Source organism: Venturia canescens, chromosome 9 (genome assembly GCF_019457755.1).
Source record: "Venturia canescens isolate UGA chromosome 9, ASM1945775v1, whole genome shotgun sequence".
Lineage (NCBI taxonomy): Eukaryota > Metazoa > Arthropoda > Insecta > Hymenoptera > Ichneumonidae > Venturia > Venturia canescens.
Genome location: NC_057429.1, coordinates 2,800,291 through 2,826,700, shown reverse-complemented (window position 1 = coordinate 2,826,700; position 26,410 = coordinate 2,800,291). Strand labels below are relative to the sequence as shown.

The 26,410-nt window shown below is 36.1% G+C and overlaps 1 protein-coding gene across 2 annotated transcripts in view; it reads left to right on the top strand.

The window, feature by feature from the left end:
* The window catches only part of LOC122416455 (RUN domain-containing protein 1), a 580,344-nt gene that overhangs the window by 366,770 nt on the left and 187,164 nt on the right, over positions 1 to 26,410 (top strand). For both annotated transcript variants that reach the window (XM_043429436.1, XM_043429435.1), the window contains one exon: positions 15,493 to 15,590. In XM_043429436.1, the coding sequence (XP_043285371.1) occupies positions 15,493 to 15,590 (98 nt within the window). The remainder of the gene's footprint in view (positions 1 to 15,492; positions 15,591 to 26,410) is intronic.

Genomic DNA, 26,410 nt, shown 5'->3' with positions numbered 1-26,410 from the left:
CAAAAAAGAACAGAAAAAAAGTACAGTTTGACGTTACGATCCTGCTCACAAAAAAGTGGCAACGTCGAAATATAGAGAAAATAATTCAACAGCTGAAAATGACTTGATTTCATACAGAAATACTCAACGATCTATTACGATTTTTTTTCGGTCTCATTACCTGTGATATATAACATTATTTATTATTTTTGAAAAATAAGAATATAAATTGTGTGTTAATCGTTAAAACTTGACGTTTTTATACAATTAATTCGTTTTTTAACCTCTATGTACGCGTATACACACGCCCGGACGTGCGTGTGTTTTTCACAAATTCCAGGTTAGACAGTCGATGCTTCAAATATCGCGCATGCGCTTCAGCGCTGTGCTGAACATCTGAATTCTGCGACGTTGCGGAATCGTCTCACCGTCACGAAACATCCCAGAACATCGAGTTTGTAGACATTTTAATAGTCAATATCTTTTTAGATAGGTCGATAACTCCAAACTTTTTTGATATATTCTGAATCTTTACGATTTGGAGAACAATACTCTATTTTTTTGTTTATTTCTGTTGCGTAAGTGCATATATATCCCTTAGGACACGCGTTTTGAGAGTGACTCTTCCATAAGACCCGTGTTAAAAATCCTAACTTTCACTATTTTCTTCGTTCTTAAATGGTCGATGACCCTATCTGAAATTTTGCACATGTCATTATTGATAATCTAACTATGAGATATTAAAAAATTATTTTTTTCTGTTGCGCAGGCATTCGCGACCGAGCCTCCTTAAAATACTGCAAAAATCTGCAAACTATACAATTTAAATACTGTGCCATTCATTTTACATTTTGACTCTAACTGTAACATCTATATGAAGTAAAAAATTGATTATAAAAGTCTTCAGTTGCTCATTTATGGATAGATTTGAAATTGCTGTCTTCAAAGCTCATTGCGCAGATACATTGAACCGCAGCAGATACCTGCGAACTCTGAAATTTCTGTGGATAAATATATATCTGTAAAAAAAACTAATCTGTATCTATTTTTTAAAGTGTCAAAAGAATCAAATAACAAGTAAAAAATAAAAAACCGAAAAATCGGTCTTGAAATCATTTTGGAAACCGATGCCTCATTCTTCTTATTTGATTCGAACAGCTAAATCAATTGAAAAAAATTCCATCTAATTTACGTGCAGCATTAAAATTTATTATATCAATTCGAGGCCAAGTATTTTCTAATGAATTGAAAAAAGTTACCACTTGAGTTACGTGAAGCACTAAAATTTATGATATCAATCAGTGGACAAGTAATTTATTAGTAACTCCAAATTTTGACATTATTAAAATGTTCTAAGAAGCTTTTAAATCCAAAAAAAATCACATGAAAGCTAGTCATTCGTTACTCTATGGTGGCAAAGACTTATAAGAAAATCGATTTTTCTCAGACTTTCAGGATCCTTTGGTATTATTCACAAAATTCAACGTCGATTGGATCGATACAAATTATGTTTAAATATGTGTTAAAAGTACTTGTCCGGCCCATCACTTTCCGTTTAAATTGTTTATCCAAATAAAAATCAGGGCTTGTCTAGAACTGATGGTTCACAAGTCACAAGTATTCATGCAGAGGGAATTGAGAGAATTATCTTTACGTAATTTTTACTTATTAGTTGCACTAATTTAATAAAAAACGGAAACAAATTATTCCGCAATATACAAGGGATTTTGTTCTGCATCGATAAATGAAACAAATTGTACATAATATATATGTTCATGCTTCCAAAATAACTCTCCAGTTTATATTCAATGATGTCAATTCTTACTTCCTACTTATTCTTCCAGCGAACGAATTCCATACGGACTAAGAACTAACCTCTACTATTATTAAAAGCATTAAACTAATAATGAATCGCATTTCAACAAATTTTTAACCAGATTCTGCCGTACAATTTCATTTTTTTATGATTGATTTTTTATTGAATGAATAGTGATGGGCCGGACAAGTACTTTTAACACATATTTAAACATAATTTGTATCGATCCAATCGACGTTGAATTTTGTGAATAATACCAAAGGATCCTGAAAGTCTGAGAAAAATCGATTTTCTTATAAGTCTTTGCCACCATAGAGTAACGAATGACTAGCTTTCATGTGATTTTTTTTGGATTTAAAAGCTTCTTAGAACATTTTAATAATGTCAAAATTTGGAGTTACTAATAAAATACTTGTCCACTGATTAATATCATAAATTTTAGTGCTGTACGTAACTCAAGTGGTAACTTTTTTCAATTCATTAGAAAATACTTAGCCTCGAATTGATATAATAAATTTTAATGCTGCACGTAAATTAGATGGAATTTTTTTCAATTGATTTAGCTGTTCGAATCAAATAAGAAGGATGAGGCATCGGTTTGCATAATGATTTCAAACGCGATTTTTCGGTTTTTTATTTTTTACTTGTTATTTGATTTTTTTGAACTTTAAAAAATAGATACAGAATATTTTTTTTTTAAACATAATGTTTTTTCTAGATTTGTCAATTTTTTTTCGAATTGTACTGTATTTTTTTTTTATAAAATAATTTTTTTGACAATTTTTAAAGAAAATTTTTTTTAAAGTTTTTTTATGGATGGATTTATTAGCAAACGAGGGACCATCAATGTACTTGTCCCAACCTTTTTTTTCCTAGGGGAAGTTTATGGTTTGATATCACGTATTTTTTCTCTAAAGTTCCTTATTTATGTTCAGTTGACTATAGGATTTTAGTTTAAATTTCTACGAATTATTTATGATTTTCGGCTTATAACGTTGGTTTTCTCGAAAAAAGACCTATTTTTCGTCAAAATAGTACTGAAAATATTTCGTCACAGGTCTGTCCTTGGACTTTGAGGATTTTTTTCCATGTACTCTAATGTGTTTTATCAATTAGGAATCAAAGAGCACGGTCGAAAGCGGGTTGGAGGCTGCGATATGATTTTCGGCTTATATCGTTAGTTTCCACAAAAAAAAGACCTATTTTTCGTCAAAAATGTACTGCAAATATTTCTTCACAGGTCTGTTCTTGGACTTTGGCAATCTTTTTCCTTTAACTCTAATATGTTTTGTCAATTAGGAACCCAAGAGCACGGTGGAAAGCAGGTTGGAGGCCGAGATATGTTTTTCGGCTTGTAACTTTGGTTTCCACGAAAATAGACCTATTTTTCGTCAAAATTGTATTGGAACTATTTCGATAGAGGTTTGTTCTTGGACTTTGGTGATTTTTCTCCTTGTCTTCTAATATGTTTTGTCCATTGGGAACTCAAGAGCATGGAGCAATGCGTGTTGCGGCCCGAGATGTGATTTTCAGCTTATAACGTTAGAAAAAAGAAAGGAAAAGAGGAAAGATAGATCAAATTCAAGACTCAACAAATCCAACAGAATTGGCCATTTTTAAATGTCGCTTTTGCATTCTGAATCTAGACATTTTCGTGCCTTCCAAAACGTACCCCCGACGAAATATATTTCCAAAGTTTGCAAGTGGCCGCTGCGATCCAATTATCTACAGTTTGATAGTTGCCGAAAAAAGGCACCTGGAAACATTTATTATGTTAGAACTCAAAGAAGCAAAAAAAACTGAGCGTACTTAATTCAACAGAGCAACGGAATTCAAAGACGTTTAAGGTACCTGCATTGGTTGTGGAGGTAAACAATTTAATTTCAGGATAATTTAGAAATAAATTTAGAAATTCCGAAATTCAGCATAGAATTTAGAAAAAGGAAAATTAAGTTAATTAGTAAAGCTGAAGACTTTTGGGATGAATTTTTGAGATTATATGTTACGGTTGGAGTAAAAAATTTAAATGATGGGCACACATGCTGCGACACAAACATATGAAAGTTTGCAGGTATTCGCTCCATACCGCAGTATTGGCACACATGCTGCGCCACAAAAATATGAAAGTTTGAAGGTTTTCGCTCCATACCACAGTAATACATTTTCAATACTATTTGAAAAGAAACACCTTAAAACTTGCTGAACCAAGTTCCATTACATATTACCATAATCAAAGATAAGGGATGATCCGTAGCATATATATCTATCCACAGAAATTTCAGAGTTCGCAGGTATCTGCTGCGGTTCAATGTATCTGCGCAATGAGCTTCGAAGACAGCAATTTCAAATCTATCCATAAATGAGCAACTGAAGACTTTTATAATCAATTTTTTACTTCATATAGATGTTACGGTTAGAGTCAAAATGTAAAATGAATGGCACAGTATATAAATTGTATAGTTTGCAGATTTTCGCTGTATTTCAATGATCCGAATCTACAGCATTATAATGAAAAGTTGTCAAAAGTCATGATGTCCCATTAAAATGACATAGCGCACATTGCATTCAGAAATTCTGTAAGTTTCTGGGGATGTTGGTAGGCATTATATTTGATCACATTCAAAACTGAGCAACTGTAGACTTATCGGAATGAATTTTTTTTATAATAATTCCATATTTGTAGTTAGTTTCCAAATTTATCACTCGACAGACCTAATGGGAAAAGAATAACTACCCAGTATACCAAGACCAGAAATTTTTTTGAAAATCTGATTTACAAAATGTGCAATTCAAGATTATGGTTAGAAACCTCTCGAATCATGTTACCACTATCATCATGAAGAAAGAGTAGAAAATCATAGGACACATATTAGGGAACGAATTAATAATATGTATCGATCCTCTGCAAACTGATGGGGTGAAAACAAGGATCGGAGAGGGCAGAGCCAAACTGAATATCAAGCAAAATATGGGAATGTTTATATATAATGTTGACACAAGAAATAAATTAGAAAACATTTATTCAAGTAAAGTTTCTAATATCATTCTAACAGTTCCGTGTGTTTTTGTTCTATTTATTCGTATGTATAACCTATTTACACATGATATATAACCACGCCAGTGACGATATATTCGCACTGGACAATATTTTGTAATCTGGTTTAATTGAAGGATTATTTCAGTCAACACTTATTTCCAATAGAACGAAATAATGAAATCTTGAAAAGTTTCATTGACATATGCATCGCGCATTTTTTATATTCTTTTTCACACACACATCACAGACTACATTTACGCGGCCGCTTTGATACCGATTTAATATATCATAAATTTTAACAAAATAAATAGTTATATGCACTTCTTTAGATGACGAAAATTATTTTTTTATTTATCCCGCACGCACTTCGTAATGTCGAAACTCTGTTCATGCGATCAAAAACTGACACACGGTTTGTATATAAACTTCAAAAAGTAAAAAAGGCACGCCAAGTATTAAAAGGTCGTGACCGTCGTTTTAAATGATTTTCTATATTCGCATTGTCAATAAATAAATTTAAAAAAATGTTTAACTGTGAAAAAATATGAGATCTATTGTAACATATACAGTGAATGAATTACGTTTCCTGTAGGAATTCTGAATTTTGGAAATAAAAAAAATGAGATCGATTTCTAACGTAGCCAAGTACAGTGAATGAATTAAGGTTCTTGTGGAATTCATTCGTGTACACTTTTAGCCCTAATCCCTCACTTATTCAGAAAAATTTTCCAGCAAACGTCACAGAGCAACAAAGGTTTCTCGAATGATTCTGCAATTATTAAGAGATTATCATCTGTTTTTATGCTAGCTCGGGTTATAAACTTAAAACAGTTTACGCGTACAAGTGCATGCATTGTATCTATACGATGAACTGCACAAATTCATTTTCAACATTACACACAAGCTTGGCGTGCATGGTTTTCAATCGGAAGCTCGGGAAGAGACAATTGTTCAAATTTACTATGAAAACAATAATTAATTAGAATTGTATGAACGAGTGTGAAAAAAACCGATCCCCCAATAAAAAAAGAGGGGCCCTGTTATATAATGATTTGGTAAACAATACAGATGGGTGAAATTTGTGGATAAAATTGAACGATTAAACGAACGGATAAAGAAATGAAATCAATCAATCCCTTTATATGCCTTTATCTTGTACGGATAGATACGGCCATTCTTTCATGCCCATACGCATTTTAATTTATCCACGCGTCACTTTCACTCGTTTGTCCGTACACTCTTTTTTTACCAAATGGGCAGATGATTGGATGAATTACACAAGTATTGAAATGGATGAACAAAGAAGTAAGCTGTGTAAACATTGATTTGAGAAAAGAAAACGCGTTGAATACGAAACATTTGGAGTAATGAATTTATCAGTCAAACTAGTCAAGAATAGATATTTTTCTTTGTGTACACAGCGTGGGATCTCACGTCGGACTACTCAATAAAATAGTTGGATGGAAAAGGGATGGCAAATTAAAAAACAATTACATGAGAGGATCATCAAGTTTTCTTCAAATATATGGACGGATGAGGCATTCCTTCGCCGAGCTTCCGATTGAAAACCATGCACGCCAAGCTTGTGTGTAATGTTGAAAATGAATTTGTGCAATTCATCGTATAGATACAATGCATGCACTTGTACGCGTAAACTGTTTTAAGTTTATAACCCGAGCTAGCATAAAAACAGATGATAATCTCTTAATAATTGCAGAATCATTCGAGAAACCTTTGTTGCTCTGTGACGTTTGCTGGAAAATTTTTCTGAATAAGTGAGGGATTAGGGCTAAAAGTGTACACGAATGAATTCCACAAGAACCTTAATTCATTCACTGTACTTGGCTACGTTAGAAAATGATCTCATTTTTTTTTATTTCCAAAATTCAGAATTCCTACAGGAAACGTAATTCATTCACTGTATATGTTACAATAGATCTCATATTTTTTCACAGTTAAACATTTTTTTAAATTTATTTATTGACAATGCGAATATAGAAAATCATTTAAAACGACGGTCACGACCTTTTAATACTTGGCGTGCCTTTTTTACTTTTTGAAGTTTTAATATTTACTGATTTCACTTCTTTTTGCGAGACGTGACAACTATATAGGAATCGTATTTCATTCACTATATTTGTCAACTTCAGAAAACGATCTCATTTTTTTTTATATTTTGAAATTTTTTATTGATAATGCAAATATAGAAAATTATTGGAAACTACGGTCGCGACCTTTTAATAATTGGGGTTCTTTTTTTACTTTGTCAATTATTTTTTTTCTGATTTAGCTTATTTTTTAGAGGCGTGACAATATTTACTTAAGAAAAAGAATACATTCCTCGTCTTCGACGAAAATTTTTAAAACGATTTGTTTCAAGTTGAGTGCTTTTCTCTATGTGCCAAAAGCAATCGACACAGCCAATTTTTCTATGTAGACGGACGAAAACTGTGCGGTTATGTTCATGTGAGTTGAAACCTTTTACAAGCAATAATGGTGACGATTTTGATTATGCATTCAGCAAATCGAATTTTCCAATGAAAGATTGGGAAATTCCTATGCAATGGGATGATATTTTCATTTTCTATTCCTTTTTTTGGCAGGATTACGATATCTGTGGCCCCAAGTTTTGACTATGTAGTCTTTATATTTGGCAGAAAATAAGACTTTTTTCAAGAATAAAAAAAATCGAAATTCGGCCTTTAAGGGGGTGAAACAGGGGGTTGAAAGTTGAAGCATTACAATGTTTGTGGTGCCTAATTTTGACGATACAGGGTCCATATTCGATCGAAAGTCAGACTTTTTTTTAATATACTGAAGATCAAAGTTCAACCATTAAGGGGGTGATACAGTAGTTTCAAAGTTGCAGGGTTTTTATAACATATTATTTGTGGTCGCTACTTATGATCATGCAAACTTTTTAAAACAAAGATAATCGGAACTCAGCCTTTGAGGGGGAAAATGAGTGTCATGAAGTTTGCGTATCATATTATTTGGGGTACCTAAATTATTTTCAAAAAAATTAAAAATTAAATGTCTTTTCTCGGGGGGCTCCGCCCCCCGAACCCCCCGGGGGGCTCTGCCCCTACCCCCCGCCGGGGGCTCTGCCCCCTCGACCCCCACCGGGGGGCTACGCCCCCCTGGGCCCCCCCGTTGGTGGTTGCAATCGCTGTTTCTTTTGCTAGCATCGAAACGTATTGTGGGGGAAAAAGTTCGCGAGGTTTTCGGGTTGCTTGGTTTGAAAGTGTTCAGCACTTCTATTATTACGTACATGGGATGGTTAGACAAGTCGTAATGACAGCAAATGTTTAAAGACATGGCAGGTTGATACAAGGGGTTCAAATTACGTTTTGGTATGAAGATCTGAAATATTTGGCGATGCACTTACAGGGAAACATTGAACAAAAAGATCGCGAACAATACTAAGCACTACCGCTAACGAAACAATTTTGTGCAACTTCCATAAATGATAGTAGATACAGGACTATACTTCTCGTAATTCATAAATTTTATAAAAGTTTAGCTAGTTACCATAAACGTCAGCTCTGCAATCAAGATTTTGAGTTCGAACAGGGAGTCAATACTCGAATATAAGAGGAGCGTTATTGCGATAACTGTTGTTAGCAAAAATCACTTCTGGGGTGAACAGCTTTTGTTCATCGTAATAAACGGCGATTAAAAGTAAGAGTAGTATAGGAATAATTCGCTAACTCTTTTTCGGACGGTGAACCTGATTTTGTCTAGCAAGTTTTATACGGCAATTTTGAATTCAATGGCGATAAAACAAGCGGAAACAATGGAAGCGGTACATCCTGCGATACATCCAAAATTGAAGCATTTTTCATATTTGTCTTCATTTCATTCGCTAATTTCAACTGATGCAGCAGCGATTGAGTTTTTGGAAGAAATTGGCCTCATCCCATCGAGATCGTCGACGCCACCGCAATGTTGCGGAAAACCGATGAAAATCGAAAATTATGCGGCCAAGAAATTCGGATGGAATTGGAGGTGTTCCTCCGGGGGGGCCAAGAAAAAAGGCGCGAGAATTTGTAGAAGATTCGAAAACCCCAGCAACGGAACTTTTTTCTTCGGGGCGGACTGCCGAATAAAAATTCGCGAAGTTTTAGCAATTATAATTTGCTTCATTGGAAAAATAAAGGTGACAGAGCTCCATAAACACCTCACGGAATGGCGTCGCGAAGACGATAACGAAGAGCTCAGCATTTCGACCGTGGTCGATTACTATAGCTATTGTCGGGAGATAGATGAAGTGATTGTTTCTCATGGTGAGATCCTCCTTGGCGGCGAAGGGAAAACCGTGCAAATTGATGAGACGTTTTTGACGAAACGGAAATACCATCGCGGACGGGTGACTAAACAGATGACGACGACGGTTCTGGGTCTTTTTTGTAAAGAGGACAAGGTCGGGCTTTTCTTCAAAGTCAACTCGAAGAGCAAAGCAGACTTGTGGCCGTATATTAGCAAATACGTTGCCAAGGATACGTGTCACCTTTGTACTGACAGTGCAAAGCAGTACTGTGGCGTTGAAAAACTGTTTGATGAAGGGACGAGTCATAAGACGACGAATCACAGCATTGGCGAATACGTTTCGAAAGATGATAGGTCAAATACGATCAATGACCTTGAAAATCAGAACAAACTGATGAAACGTGCCCTTCTGTGCCGCAGAACCCCGAAGCTGGTCCATCAATATATGGCGCTTCATTTTTATCGGCAGCAGTATTTAGAAAAGAGCTACAAGTTACACCTTGGATCGCAGATCATGGTATTTTTGCTGGACATAAAACGGGTTTATCCCGGATTCGTGGACGGTGAAAAGGTTGCTGGGCTTGAGCTGCAGGAAATAGATCCTCCAACCATCGAATCCGAACAGCTTGAAGAGTTAATTCCTGCGAAACGTGCACGAATTAACAGCATCGACGAAGAGTTCGAAAATGCCGCCTCCGATAACGACGATGACGATAACGCCACGGATCCGGACTTCGCGTTCTAACGCGCGCGCGCGCACACCCACACACGCACCCACACACACGCGCGCACACACGCGCGCGCACACGCACACGCACACGCACACGCACACGCACACGCACACGCACACGCACACACACACGCACACACACACGCACGCACGCACACACGCACGCACGCACACACGCACACACGCACGCACACACGCACGCACGCACGCACGCACGCATTGTAGAGAGGGTTTGGAGTCGAAAAATACTGCGGAAGTGACGAGCCGCGGGTCCTGATCTCTACAAGCGCGCGCGCGCGCACACACACACACACACACACACACACAAACACAAAACGGCTCTTATGAGGGCCAAGGGATTCCAAACAGATAACCTCCACGTGGTGAATTCCGGGTAACGCCAATAGTCTGAAACCTAGGCTCGTCACTATAATGACGAAGAACATTCATGAAATCACCCTCCTCGAGGGCTGAATTTCAGAGGATAATATGCTTCCCTTTAAATCCTTTTGTTCCCTCAAAGGTGAAGTTCCAACAAACTGCCGAATACTTGTTAAATTACTCATATTCTGGAATATAAACGTCGAATTTCAAAGAAACCCCCTGTTTCACCCCCTTAAAGGCCGAATTTCGATTTTTTTTATTCTTGAAAAAAGTCTTATTTTCGGCCAAATATAAAGACTACATAGTCAAAACTTGGGGCCACAGATATCGTAATATCCCCAAAATATTTATCATTTTTTCTTTGTTTTAAAATTTATATACTTTTTTCAGTTTAAAGTTGTTTACATTTTTTGTATCTCAAGGCATGGAGCAACCTGGGTAATATACCACAAAAAAGAGATAAGAGGAATTGCGAGGTGGGCGCGGGGTATCTCGGATGGTGGGTGGGACATAGTGGGGTGGGTTCGGGGTATCTCGGATGGTGTGTGGGACATAGTGGGGTGGGTTCGGGGCATCTCGGATGGTGGGTGGAAAATAGTGGGATGGGTGCGGGGCATCTCGGATGGTGGGTGGGAAATAGTGGGATGGGTGCGGGGCATCTCGGATGGTGGGTGGGAAATAGTGGGGTGGGCGCGGGGCATCCCGGATGGTGGGTGGGAAATAGTGATGTGGGTGCGGGGCATCTCGGATGGTGGGTGGGAAATAGTGGGGTGGGTGCGGGGCACTTCGGATGGTGGGTGGAAAATAGTGGGGAGGCCACAGGACCCGCAAGGGGCTCTGTCTGGGTTGGAGGGACAAGATACCCCACAATATGATGGGGTTCCCCACCATGGAAGGCACCCCCCCCCCCGCCGGTATGTGCACTCCTCGGACCCCACGCGACGGCTACAGCGACCCATCATGATACGTGCAGCAACCCCAAACATGCCCCAACGGACATACTCCTTCGCAGACAACGAATCTATGAGAATTCCTCTTGCAACATTATCTTGGGAAATTGGCCCCCAGAAAGAATCGTCCCCACAAAAATCATTAACAAAGGTTATTAATCAATTAAATCATCAATAATAATCCACTTGGAATCAGCGTTTTTCTGATGGACTGGCTACGACTCGTACTGAAAACATTGCGCTCGGCGTTAGATGTGCCATTTTGTCTCTCTGTTACACGTCATACCCCGTCTGTGCCTTCCCTCCCCCTATTAGTGACTTACGCCACACCTAACAATTTCCCAGGAGACAAATTTTTCAAAGGGGATTTTTTCTAGGGAGAAATTATGTGCGAGTGAATTTTCCGCGGACGAATTATCCAGGTCGTATTACCATTGGGTAAATTTTTCTGGTACCGGAGGGAGCATGCACACCTCAGGCGGTGCTCACCACAAAATCAGTGAAAATATTCCCCCCCGAGAACGAAACTCCTAGCGCGAAAAGGTTGTCGCGCCATAACGTCCCCGCGCCAAAACGTCCCCGCGCCCAAACGTTCTCGCGCCAAAACGTCCCCGCGCCAAAACGTCCTCGCGCCAAAACGCCCCCGCGCCAAAACGTCCCAGCGCCAAAACGTCCCCGCGCCCAAACGTCCTCGCGTCAAAACGTCTCCGCGCCCAAACGGCGGCGCCAAAACGTCCTCGCGCCCAAACGTCCCAGCGCCCAAACGGCTCGCGCCAAAACGGCCGCGCCAAAACGGTCGCGCCAAAACGGCGGCGCCAAAACGTCCTGCTTCCGACCTGTGACGGAATATTTTCTGTACAATGTTGACAAGAAAGTTGTTGTTTTTCGTGGAAACCAACGTTATAAGCCGAAAATCATATCTCGGCCCCCAACACACTTTTCTCCATGCTCTTGGGTTCCAAATAGACGAAACATATTAGAGTACAAGGAAAAAAATCGCCAAAGTCCAAAGACATACCTGTGACGAAATATTTCCAGTACAATTTTGACGACAAATAAATCTTATTTCGTGGAAACCAACGTTATAAGCCGCAAATCATATTATGGCCCACAACACGCATTTCTTCATGCTCTTGGATTCCCAATAGACAAAACATATTAGAAGACAAGGAGAAAAATCACCAAAGTCCAAGACCAAACCAGTGCCGAAATATTTTCAGTACATTTTTGAAGAAAAATTGGTCTTTTACGTGGAAACCAACATTATAAACCGAAATTCATTTCTCGGGCCTCATCCCGGATTCCTCCATGCTGTTGAGATCCTAATAGGCGTAACATATTAGAGTATGAGGAAAAAAATCGCCAAAGTTCAAGGGCAGACTTGTGACGGAATATTTTCACTACAATTTTTACGAAAAATTGGTCTTTTATGGTGGACACCAACTTTATAAGCCGAACATCATACCCAGGGATAATGAGATTGGGAAAAGTACATTGATGGTCCCTTATTTGCTGATAATTTCATGAAAAAGATTATCCCATAAAAAATGTTCGTATGAGAATGGAATCAATAAAAATGTACTAAGCAAATAATTCATAGAAATTTATACTAAAATCCTATAACCGTCATAACATAAATGAGGAACTTTTGAGAAAAAAGGCGTGATATCAAACCATAAACTTCCCCTAGGGAAAAAAAGGTTGGGACAAGTACATTGATGGTCTCTTGTTTCTGGATGACATAGAAAAAAGATTCAGAACCAGGAAAAAAATTCTATAGAAATAATAAACGAAAATTAATAAGTTCAAAAAAATTCAACAAAAATAAAAAACAATCGAAAAAATTCTATAAAGAAAAATAAAAAAATTTCAAAAAAATTCATGAATATTGAAGACCTTGAAAAATGTACTATCCAAGTTACATGCAGTATAAAAATGTATGATATCAATTGGAGGCCAAGTTTTTATTGATAATTTGGAATATTTATCGAACAAATTGGAAACTTTAATGAAATTCATGATAATTATTTTCACGAAAAAAGTTATTGAAAAAAAAGTCATAACGGAAGTTATGTGCAGTACTAAAATGTATTATATCAATTCGAGGTCAAGTATTTATCAGTTATTCGAAATATAAGCTCCGGCGACAAATGAGCGCTGAGAATCCTTGTCGGGCTCACAACGTTTTACCAAAAATACTAAAAAGTTAATGGAAATAAAATCATTCAAAATTCACATGAAAGTCATTCGTTACTTCAACAAGGTACACACCTTAAAGAATCGATTCCCCTCCGACTTTCAGGATCTCCTGGTATTATTCACAACATTCAACTTCGATTGGATAGGTACGAATTATGTTCAAATACGTCTTAAACGTACTTGTCCGGTCCATCACTTTTTATTTTTATTCAAATTTCGTTTTCACCTATCGAATATGATGAATTGGATGATCAGTCCCGACCTCAAGTTCAATCAGCTTCTTCGTTGGTATGTTGTTTTCCAGCGTGGCAACTTTGTTCAAAGATGTAAACTCCATTTTTGAAGAGTGATTTTTTCTTGTCTGCTCTCGAACTAATGCAGCAGCTGACTGACGACGCTCACGATTTCTCTTGAATTTTTAGGGTTATTCCCCCTCTACCTCTTTTCGTGCAAGTTCGTGCATGTCCTCCCTCTCCCGACATTTTCTACAATTTTTCCGTAGAGGGGCCGGAGCATCAATGTGATCTTCCATCGAAGACGTATTCCAATGATCATGGAATACGACGCAACGATTGAATTTCAACGTCGGATTTGTAGAAATATGGAAAACGCTCCCACAAAACATCCGTAAAGTCACTGAAATATTTCTTGAACGTTGATGGTGATAAAATGAGTAAACTTTTTTATAGAATTTGTTTTCTGTAAAATATACAATAAATTCAATCTAAATGAGTAAAGTCTATTTCAGCCTATTGAAACCACCCATCTCTCTCCTACACTCGGCAACTATCGGATATCAAAAAAATAACTAAATTTTGAAAATCTTGAGCGGACAGACCTCTTATAGAAAAATGTCGAAAAAATCTTCAGACCTCTTATAGAATTATTGTAGAATAATTTTGCTCTTGAGCTGCAGACCCTTCTGAATGTTTTCATCTCGACATACACCCAGAGTTCAAAACTCTTAGAGAATATTTTTTTCTCGTTCACTCCGTCTCTCTCATGCTTTTGCTCTCTACGGTCATTCTATCTCTCTCACACCTCTCTCTCCAACGGCAGACCCTTCGTTATGCCCCCCCCCCCCCGCCCCTCCCTTATCAGCATCCGAGGCGAAGACAAATCCGTAACGCACTGGTCATAAATTAATTAAATGTCACACACGATTTTTCTCATTCCATCTCTCTCACACTCACTATCGGCTCTATCTCTCCTTCTTTTTCAAGGGCCGCGAGAATGTGTGCGACACACACACACGGCCCTACGGCGCGCGGCTTCCCCCTTCGCTGCCCCCCTCTGGCTCTGGCGTTTCCCCGCACACCGCTCCCCCCTCGCCCCCATTTGAGCCAGAACTGGTATAGCCTTACTACTTATTATGTCACCAGATTTGTCACTTAATAAAAAACAAATAAACATCAAAAATGTGTGCGAAAACCCGACTCATTTTTTGAAGCCATTTAAGGAGTTTCGGTATAGGCGATACAATGTTGCCATGCTAATCCATGCTAAAAAAATAAAAAAATTCAAAAAGTTCAGAATTTTATAAAATTTGGTGAACATATTCTTTAGTGCCAAATTTGACGACACAAATTTTTTAAGATTTTTCTTTTACACAGTTATCGAGTAATTGATCACTAAAGTTTACGTGTATAAGCATAGCGTTTCCATATATATAGGTATACATTCCGGGCATGAGAAATCTGCTTTAATGCGTAATTACTCGATAACTAAGTAGAAGAAAATTTTGAAAAAATTTGAGTTTTCGCACTTGATGTTGAAGAACATTATCACGAAATTTGATCAATTTCTTAATATTTTGACTTCTGTATTGAAACTCCTTAAAAATAAATAATTAATATCTTTTCAATGCGTTAAGCTACAGAGTTCGAAGAGGTCGCAATCGAAAGGAAAAAAAATTAAAGAATATGTCAACTCATAACATTCTTCGAAATGTTATAGTTAATTATTTATTAAAGAAAAAGTTTTTGAAAATTTTCGAAAACAATTGGAAATGCTATCGTTCCGGTAAAGAGTCTTTGGCAGCAACACGTCATAACATAAATATACTTGTCTCAGAGTCGCTGCCGCGTCTCTAGATAAACTCACAATCTAATGATATCCGTAATTTCAGATGCTCTTAATCACCATTGGAAATATCGTCTCTTCACATACTCTATATAAAAGGAGCTACGATTCTCAGTTCAAGGCATTCGTTTGTGCTGCTCTCAAGTAAGTATCTACCTCATAAATGCTAAAGAAAAGAAGGATTATCAAGAGACTCGGTAGAGTCTCGGGACAAGTACATTGACAGCTCTGTCGTCTGCTGGCCTGAGGCTCTCGCCGAGACTATATTTTCTCTGAATAAAACGATTCGCCGTGGTGGGGGTAAAATTGGCATGCGATTTTCTTTAATTACGAAACTCATGAGTTCTGTACGGCTTTGAAAATTGAACTTTCAGCTAATTAAGAAGTTCTCTGTCGAATGAGCCCAAAATCAGCATGATCGATGTCGTAATTGCTGAGAAAAAACTTTGCACGGGCTTAAGATTATGCAAAAGTTACTAACACATTCGGGATTCGACGTATCTGTATACGCGTACTCTGACCGCTACAAGCATAGGCTCCTTGGCCCCCATGATCACCAATTCCCGGTGAGAATATTCTTGTTCCAACCAATGAGCAATGAAAAAAATCCTGGGCCAATTACATCAAAGTTTGAAATGGCATGCGCAAGCATATAGCATGTGCATTTCAGTTCTGACTACGAATGTACAATATATATGACGTCAACTTCAGAACGTAGCACACGGCGCAGCACAACTGGTAACAGCAGTCATAAATCAATCAATATACATATATATATGGCTACAAACCATGTGTCAGTTTTTGATCGTAAGAATGGAGTTTCGACATTACGAAGTGCGTGCGGGATAAATAAAAAAATAATTTTCATCATCTAAAGAAGTGCAGATTACTATTTATGTTGTTATTTGTGATATATTAAACCGGTATCAAAGCGGCCGCGTAAATGTAGTCTGTGATGTGTGTGTGAAAAAGAATATAAAAAATGCGCGATGCATATGTCAACGAAACTTTTCAAGATTTCATTATTTCGTTCGATTGGAAATAATTGTTAACTGATATAATCCTTCAATTAAACCAAAGTACGAAAAATATTGTCCAGTGCGAATATATCGTCAGTGGCGTGGTTATATGTCAAGGTTATATATACGAATAAATAGAACTAAAATACTCGCAACTGTAAGAATATTAGTAACTTCAATTGAATAAATGTTTTCTAATTTATATCTTGTGTTGTCATTATTTTTAAACATCCCCATAATTTGCTTGATATTCAGTTTGGCTCTGCCCTCTCCGATCCTTGTTTTCAACCCATCAGTTTGCAGCGGATCGATTCATATTATTAATTCGTTGCCTAATATGTGTCTTATGAATTTCTACTCCTTCATGATGATTGTGGTAACATGATTCGAGAGGTTTCTAACCATAATCTTGAATTGCACATTTTGTAAACCAGATTTTCAAAAAAATTTCTGGTCTTGGTATACTGGGTAGTTATTCTTTTCCCATTAGGTCTGTCGAGTGATAAATTTGGAAACTAACTACAAATATGGAATTATTTAAAAAAAAATTCATTCCGATAAGTCTACAGTTGCTCAGTTTTGGATGTGATCAAATATAATGCCTACCAACATCCCCAGAAACTTACAGAATTTCTGAATGCAATGTGCGCTATGTCATTTTAATGGGACATCATGACTTTTGACAACTTTTCATTATAATGCTGTAGATTCGGATCATTGAAATACAGCGAAAATCTGCAAACTATATAATTTATATACTGTGCCATTCATTTTACATTTTGACTCTAACCGTAACATATATATGAAGTAAAAAATTGATTATAAAAGTCTTCAGTTGCTCATTTATGGATAGATTTGAAATTGCTGTCTTCGAAGCTCATTGCGCAGATACATTGAACCGCAGCAGATACCTGCGAACTCTGAAATTTCTGTGGATAGATATATATGCTACGGATCATCCCTTATCTTTGATTATGGTAATATGTAATGGAACTTGGTTCAGCAAGTTTTAAGGTGTTTCTTTTCAAATAGTATTGAAAATGTATTACTGTGGTATGGAGCGAAAACCTTCAAACTTTCATATTTTTGTGGCGCAGCATGTGTGCCAATACTGCGGTATGGAGCGAATACCTGCAAACTTTCATATGTTTGTGTCGCAGCATGTGTGCCCATCATTTAAATTTTTTACTCCAACCGTAACATATAATCTCAAAAATTCATCCCAAAAGTCTTCAGCTTTACTAATTAACTTAATTTTCCTTTTTCTAAATTCTATGCTGAATTTCTGAATTTCTAAATTTATTTCTAAATTATCCTGAAATTAAATTGTTTACCTCCACAACCAATGCAGGTACCTTAAACGTCTTTGAATTCCGTTGCTCCGTTGAATTAAGTACGCTCAGTTTTTTTTGCTTCTTTGAGTTCTAACATAATAAATGTTTCCAGGTGCCTTTTTTCGGCAACTATCAAACTGTAGATAATTGGATCGCAGCGGCCACTTGCAAACTTTGGAAATATATTTCGTCGGGGGTACGTTTTGGAAGACACGAAAATGTCTAGATTCAGAATGCAAAAGCGACATTTAAAAATGGCCAATTCTGTTGGATTTGTTGAGTCTTGAATTTGATCTATCTTTCCTCTTTTCCTTTCTTTTTTCTAACGTTATAAGCTGAAAATCACATCTCGGGCCGCAACACGCATTGCTCCATGCTCTTGAGTTCCCAATGGACAAAACATATTAGAAGACAAGGAGAAAAATCACCAAAGTCCAAGAACAAACCTCTATCGAAATAGTTCCAATACAATTTTGATGAAAAATAGGTCTATTTTCGTGGAAACCAAAGTTACAAGCCGAAAAACATATCTCGGCCTCCAACCTGCTTTCCACCGTGCTCTTGGATTCCTAATTGACAAAACATATTAGAGTTAAAGGAAAAAGATTGCCAAAGTCCAAGAACAGACCTGTGAAGAAATATTTGCAGTACATTTTTGACGAAAAATAGGTCTTTTTTTTGTGGAAACTAACGATATAAGCCGAAAATCATATCGCAGCCTCCAACCCGCTTTCGACCGTGCTCTTTGATTCCTAATTGATAAAACACATTAGAGTACATGGAAAAAAATCCTCAAAGTCCAAGGACAGACCTGTGACGAAATATTTTCAGTACTATTTTGACGAAAAATAGGTCTTTTTTCGTGAAAACCAACGTTATAAGCCGAAAATCATAAATAATTCGTAGAAATTTAAACTAAAATCCTATAGTCAACTGAACATAAATAAGGAACTTTAGAAAAAAAATACGTGATATCAAACCATAAACTTCCCCTAGGAAAAAAAAGGTTGGGACAAGTACATTGATGGTCCCTCGTTTGCTAATAAATCCATCCATAAAAAAACTTTAAAAAAAATTTTCTTTAAAAATTGTCAAAAAAATTATTTTATAAAAAAAAATACAGTACAATTCGAAAAAAAATTGACAAATCTAGAAAAAACATTATGTTTAAAAAAAAAATATTCTGTATCTATTTTTTAAAGTTCAAAAAAATCAAATAACAAGTAAAAAATAAAAAACCGAAAAATCGCGTTTGAAATCATTATGCAAACCGATGCCTCATCCTTCTTATTTGATTCGAACAGCTAAATCAATTGAAAAAAATTCCATCTAATTTACGTGCAGCATTAAAATTTATTATATCAATTCGAGGCCAAGTATTTTCTAATGAATTGAAAAAAGTTACCACTTGAGTTACGTACAGCACTAAAATTTATGATATCAATCAGTGGACAAGTATTTTATTAGTAACTCCAAATTTTGACATTATTAAAATGTTCTAAGAAGCTTTTAAATCCAAAAAAAATCACATGAAAGCTAGTCATTCGTTACTCTATGGTGGCAAAGACTTATAAGAAAATCGATTTTTCTCAGACTTTCAGGATCCTTTGGTATTATTCACAAAATTCAACGTCGATTGGATCGATACAAATTATGTTTAAATATGTGTTAAAAGTACTTGTCCGGCCCATCACTTTCCGTTTAAATTGTTTATCCAAATAAAAATCAGGGCTTGTCTAGAACTGATGGTTCACAAGTCACAAGTATTCATGCAGAGGGAATTGAGAGAATTATCTTTACGTAATTTTTACTTACAAGGAACATCACTTTGGTGTCCCCCTCCGATTTTCTTGAAACTGCTGTATGTGAAAGAGCATTCGAAAGTAAGAGACACGTATTTTTTTTTATCGGCGGAAAAAACGGTTTTAAGGGGTGAAACCACCCTTGAAAGTAAGGCATGTCAGGGGGTGATTTTGCAGTTTCACCAGCAAGCACTCAACTGATTTTGATAAAACCAAAACCAAAATGTTTCTTATCTGAAGTGATGAAAAGTTCACCCTGTGCACGAAAAAAAAAAAAAAAAACAGGGGGTTAACCACCCTTACATTCTTATATATCTCACGCCACAATAAAAAGGAACGAATATGAAGGAATGAAACGGGTTCTATTTCCATGAAAACATGAAAATAAAGTTCACGTGTTTTTGCATTTTTGCAAAATAGCAGTCTTAAGGGGGTGAACTACCCCTTTTTTGAATTTTCGTACCGTAGGTGGTTTATTTCTGTTTTACATGTTTTTGCTGATTCGAAATATTATAATAGTTTCGAATCAAGATTTTCTGACGTATCGAAGTCAATACAAGACTCTGAATGGGTGAATCTCCCCCACTCGATTTTCCTCTTTATTCGCTATTTCAAAATTTCTCCCTGCATTTCGTTCAATTTGGTTGCTCTGCATCGAAATTACAAATTTAATAATTTTAGGAACATATAAAACTCGTATTGACCTGGATGGTGTCGGTTTGGCGGGGGGGGGGGGGGGGGGGGGAAGTTCTCACAACTACTTTTTCGGTGATCATAGAAAGCTTGTAAACTGCACGTAAATGAATAGGTACCATGCTACAGATAAAAATGCCTCTATAAAACACTTTCATAACTTTGGCGGAAAAATAGAGGCGTAGACATATGATCCCGGTGTTTGTGCTAGATAAAAATGTTATCAAGTAGTTATGATCACCTGATATTTTTGGCATTCTCACACACCGAATAACATTAGTCATTCCGAATATTCTTGAGTCATGCATCAGATAAAAACGTTATCAGGCATCGTGAGATTAATAAATATTTTTTTCTTTCGATACTTATTTTCGAAGGCGGTAACCATTAGCATTGTACTAGTGCATTTTTGAGTGAGCTCCAAATCGTGCGTGCTTTTTCTGTGCTTTTGGTGTATTGTGCCTACTACTTTTACCAGCATGAAAGTCAACCCAATCAACGTTATCAAATTGTTACTGGCTACATTTGAAGCTATGAACATTGCACAAACTCCTGTTAATAATGCAGAAATAGAGATGAAGGAGAATTTCGAAAAAATTTTAATCGATTCTATGCAAGATTACAACGGGATTGAGATGATACAGGAAGAAACTCTTGATTTTCAAGAACCATTTAAAGAGTTCGAAGCAATTGCTGTTGAAGATATGATATGGCAAAAGGATGATGATGTCGATTCCGACGCTTGTTCTGGTGACGATGAGCTGAGCTATGATTATAAAAAAAAAGCTGTTGAATATTGGAGATCTGGTAAAAAAAAGAATTACAGTGTTGAAACCGTCAAACAAAAATACAAATCTGTAAAATCCATACGGCAGTTACGACGCTGGGCACAACAACTGAACAAGGGTGGTACATATAAAGAAAAACTTGCTCGAATTTCTGAATACACATTACGGAATATGAAAACTGCTGTAGACGCGGGTGTCATTGTTCATGATATTGACCTTCGAAAGTGGGCTCTACAGGCACAGAAAGAAATAGGCCATGAAGATATACGATTCAAAGCTTCTCATAACTGGCTATGGAAATTTAAGAAATCGCATCGCATTGTTTCCAGAAAAATTAATAAATTTATAACGAGAAAAACTGTGGAGGAAGAAGCGCTTCTGCAAACAAATGCGGACAAATTTGTTCAAGATGTTAAATTACTAATAGAAAAGTATGGGTCAAGTAATGTATATAATTCGGACCAAAGCGGTTTTCAACTGGAAATCCATTCAGCACGAACTTTAGCGATGGAAGGATCGAAAAAAGTTGAATGCGTTGTACAATCAGTGTCTTCAACGACCCATAGCTACACGATTCAGCCAACAATAAATGCCAACGGGAAACTACTTTCTCCACTTTTCATAGTATTAAAGGAGGCAAAAGGTGAATTTGGACCGAGAGTAACGAACGAATTGTTTAAGCCAGATAACGTCATAGTAACAGCATCGAAATCTGGGAAACTTACTTCCGGTGCGTATTATCGTTAAGGGTGCATCAACTTTTTCCAAAATATAGTTATAAATATATAATTTGTTATATGTTTACAGATCATTTTAAAATTTGGATGGAAAAAGTTTTTTTTCCGAATGTTGGAAGTGACAATGTATTACTGATTGATTCCTGGAGTGGACACTGCCCCAAAGTTGTACGTGAAGCCACCCCTCATGATAAAAAAATCATCACAATGATTATCCCAAAAGGTACAACTGGAAAAATTCAACCGCTTGATGTATTTGGATTCAGGATATGGAAAAATTTTGTACGACATTTTTCAGATAGTGTTCTATTAGTGGATGCTGATATAAATTTACATTTGAGGAATAATATAATCAAACTGCAATCTTTGGCCCACAATCAATTGTCATCTCCACGCTATATCAATCTTTTCAAATATTCATGGTTTAAAAGTAATTATATTACGGAAAAACCGGAATATTTCGAAAATCCTGTTGATTTTGGGTTCGGTCAATCAAAAACACACTGTGAAATACCTGGTTGCAATAATATAGCGATTATAAAATGTGCATGGTGCAAAAAATCTTTGTGTTTGAAACATTTTTTTGATGAATATCATTATTGTACAACGTATGAGCCATAATTGCTGGAAATGATAGGTTTTATTATATTTTATTTCGATATATGTACTTATCTAATAAAATCCGATTCTATACTATGAGACGGTTAATGAATTGTTAATGTGTATTGAAGTTTCATTTAAAAAATGTTCGTTAGTAAACAAGATCAACAGCATAGACTTATTCAGACTTCAAAGTTGAATCGTAGTAAATATCAAATGGCTCCCCTCCTCCTTCCCTTGCCCGCCAAGATTGAGGTCAATACGATCATTATACGTTCCTAAAATTATTGAATTCGTAATTTCGATGCAGAGCAACCAAATTGAACGAAATGCAGGGAGAAATTTTGAAATAGCGAATAAAGAGGAAAATCGAGTGGGGGAGATTCACACTTTCAGAGTCTTGTATTGACTTTGATACCTCAGAAAATCTTGATTCGAAATTATTATAATATTTCGAATCAGCAAAAACATGTAAAACAGAAATAAGCCACATACAGTACGAAAATTCAAAAAAGGGGTAGTTTACCCCCTTAAGACTGCTATTTTGCAAAAATGCAAAAACATGTGAACTTTATTTTCATGTTTTCATGGAAATAGAACCCGTTTCATTCCATCATATTCGTTCCTTTTCATTGTGGCGTGAGAAATATAAGAATGTAAGGGTGGTTAACCCCCTGTTTTTTTTTTTTTTTTTCGTGCACAGGGTGAACTTTTCATCACTTCAGATAAGAAACATTTTGGTTTTGGTTTTATCAAAATCTGTTGAGTGCTTGCTGGTGAAACTGCAAAATCACCCCCTGACATGCCTTACTTTCAAGGGTGGTTTCACCCCTTAAAACCGTTTTTCCGCCGATAAAAAAAAATACGTGTCTCTTACTTTCGAATGCTCTTTCACATACAGCAGTTTCAAGAAAATCGGAGGGGGACACCAAAGTGATGTTCCTTGTTAGTTGCACTAATTTAATAAAAAACGGAAACAAATTATTCCGCAATATACAAGGGATTTTATTCTGCATCGATAAATGAAACAAATTGTACATAATATATATGTTCATGCTTCCAAAATAACTCTCCAGTTTATATTCAATGATGTCAATTCTTACTTCCTACTTATTCTTCCAGCGAACGAATTCCATACGGACTAAGAACTAACCTCTACTATTATTAAAAGCATTAAACCAATAATGAATCGCATTTCAACAAATTTTTAACCAGATTCTGCCGTACAATTTCATTTTTTTATGATTGATTTTTTATTGAATGAATAGTGATGGGCCGGACAAGTACTTTTAACACATATTTAAACATAATTTGTATCGATCCAATCGACGTTGAATTTTGTGAATAATACCAAAGGATCCTGAAAGTCTGAGAAAAATCGATTTTCTTATAAGTCTTTGCCACCATAGAGTAACGAATGACTAGCTTTCATGTGATTTTTTTTGGATTTAAAAGCTTCTTAGAACATTTTAATAATGTCAAAATTTGGAGTTACTAATAAAATACTTGTCCACTGATTGATATCATAAATTTTAGTGCTGTACGTAACTCAAGTGGTAACTTTTTTCAATTCATTAGAAAATACTTGGCCTCGAATTGATATAATAAATTTTAATGCTGCACGTAAATTAGATGGAATTTTTTTCAATTGATTTAGCTGTTCGAATCAAATAAGAAGGATGAGGCATCGGTTTGCATAATGATTTCAAACGCGATTTTTCGGTTTTTTATTTTTTACTTGTTATTTGATTTTTTTGAACTTTAAAAAATAGATACAGAATATTTTTTTTTTAAACATAATGTTTTTTCTAGATTTGTGAATTTTTTTTCGAATTGTACTGTATTTTTTTTTTATAAAATAATTTTTTTGACAATTTTTAAAGAAAATTTTTTTTAAAGTTTTTTTATGGAGGGATTTATTAGCAAACGAGGGACCATCAATGTACTTGTCCCAACCTTTTTTTTCCTAGGGGTTGAAGTTTACTTCAAGGCATTTATGGATGCACTTGTGTTTTTATGTTGTTGAATTTGTGCTTACGTGCGTTCTCACAAAGAAAGTGTTTCCGCTGACGTCCTTCGATTTTGATGAAATTTAAATATGTTATTCTACATCAAAATCTAAGAGATACGTATTTTTTTTATCGGCGGAAAAACGTTTGTAGGGGGTGAAATCATCCCTTCAAGTTGAGACCTCCGAGGGGTACTTTTCAGGTTTCACCTATTTCCACTTGAGATAATCGAATGCACCCAAATGGATAATTACCTTCATGATAAACGATGAAAAATGCAACTGGTTTTACGTCGGGGGGTTGCATAGGACAAAAGTTATAGGGGTTGAAACTCACAAAATCGTTATAACAAAAAAACTATTGCACCTATTTCGATGAATTTAATTGCATTTTGAAGAGGGTAAAAAAATAGTAGATACGGGTTTTTGCGTTTTCCTCGCAAATCAAGTTAAGGGGGTGAACTACCCTTATGTATGTTTACGTTTAATCTCAATCAAACGGCAGTAATTCTTTTATTTCTTATTTCTTCTCCTCGTAATACGTTTTTCCTTCAAATTCTCAACATCTACATTAGGGTGTGTCGTTTTAGGGCAACATTTTTTTTTTCAACTGTCACTTCAAAAGTGTTTAGATTATGTTCAAAAATAAAGTCTCGCTCAAGGAGACTGTTGTCAGAAAATATTTAGAGGTCCCTCATCGACCCTGAAGTTTACACATTTGATTAACATTGAAAATTCGTTCATTTTCATTCTTTTAAGTCCTCTCCAGCCGGATTCCATTTCGCGGCTTTTTCCTTATAGTATTTTGTAGAAAATTGATTGTTCTATAAAAGAAGTCTCTTGATCGAACTCTTTAAAACCAACCGTTTTCGAGTAATTAATGATCAAACCAAATTTTTAATAAAAAAACCTCAATTTGAAGCTCAAGGTGAATAACAAATTATGAGGCCTAATTTATTGTTTCGATTTCCATCATGGAATGTATATTTACTTCGAGTCAACAAATGTTTTCTTTGACACATTTGTCAGATATTTTTTTTGATGGTTTTTAATCATCAACAGCAGATATTCACGTTGTTGTTCATCATACGTTAAACGACAGTTAAATTTTGTAGCTAAGGCTACTGCCCGTTCAGCAGTGTCATTCACTACTTTCAAACTTTTAAAAACCTCAACACAGTTTTGGTATTCGGGATTGAATTTCCATTTTTCTGGATCTTCAACGATGAATTGAAACGATAATTCAAATGCATGAAATATTTCCACTGATTTGCGTGTGACGAAATCGCTTAAATTTTTCGTTAGCATTGATTGTAGATCATCCTTTCTAACTTCACAACGTTTTAAATTGGTCGACGAACTGGGTTTGTTTTTTATTGAATCCACCATTGCCAATTTATCCTTACGAGACACGGCTGTGCCAAGGCTGATAGCTCTTCACTTAGATACCATAAATGGCAGGATAATTTTGAGCTAGCAGTTGTGGAAATTTTCTCGTTGACTGTTTTGAATTTAATCAAGCTTCGGAGCAATTCTAAATCTTGAAGGGGTGCTTTTATCGCATACGGAGCATTAAACCATGATTTTACATAAAATAAGATAATAAAAAGGCAAATGTCTCGTAAGCCGGTCATTTCCGATTTCTTCATGTGGAACTGTTTGTTGAAAGCGAAGATTTTCAAACAGTAAATGGCCTTAGAAAGCCATCTCGCATGGTGCATAGCTCCAGGAGCCTTGAATTTTATTCCTTTTGGTGGTATTCGTCCCATAAAGATATACGCCAATTCGAGGAATTCTTTATAATCATCTCGTGGATGATGCAGCTAAAGGGTAAAGATTCCTAATCTGTAATATGAGTCAATTCGACGAAAAAAAAATGCGCTTAACTATAACTCCGAATGATCCAATGATGACAGACTGAATGTTATTTAATACAAAGCATAAATACCTGAAATTGATCATCGATGAAATCAACAATTTCAT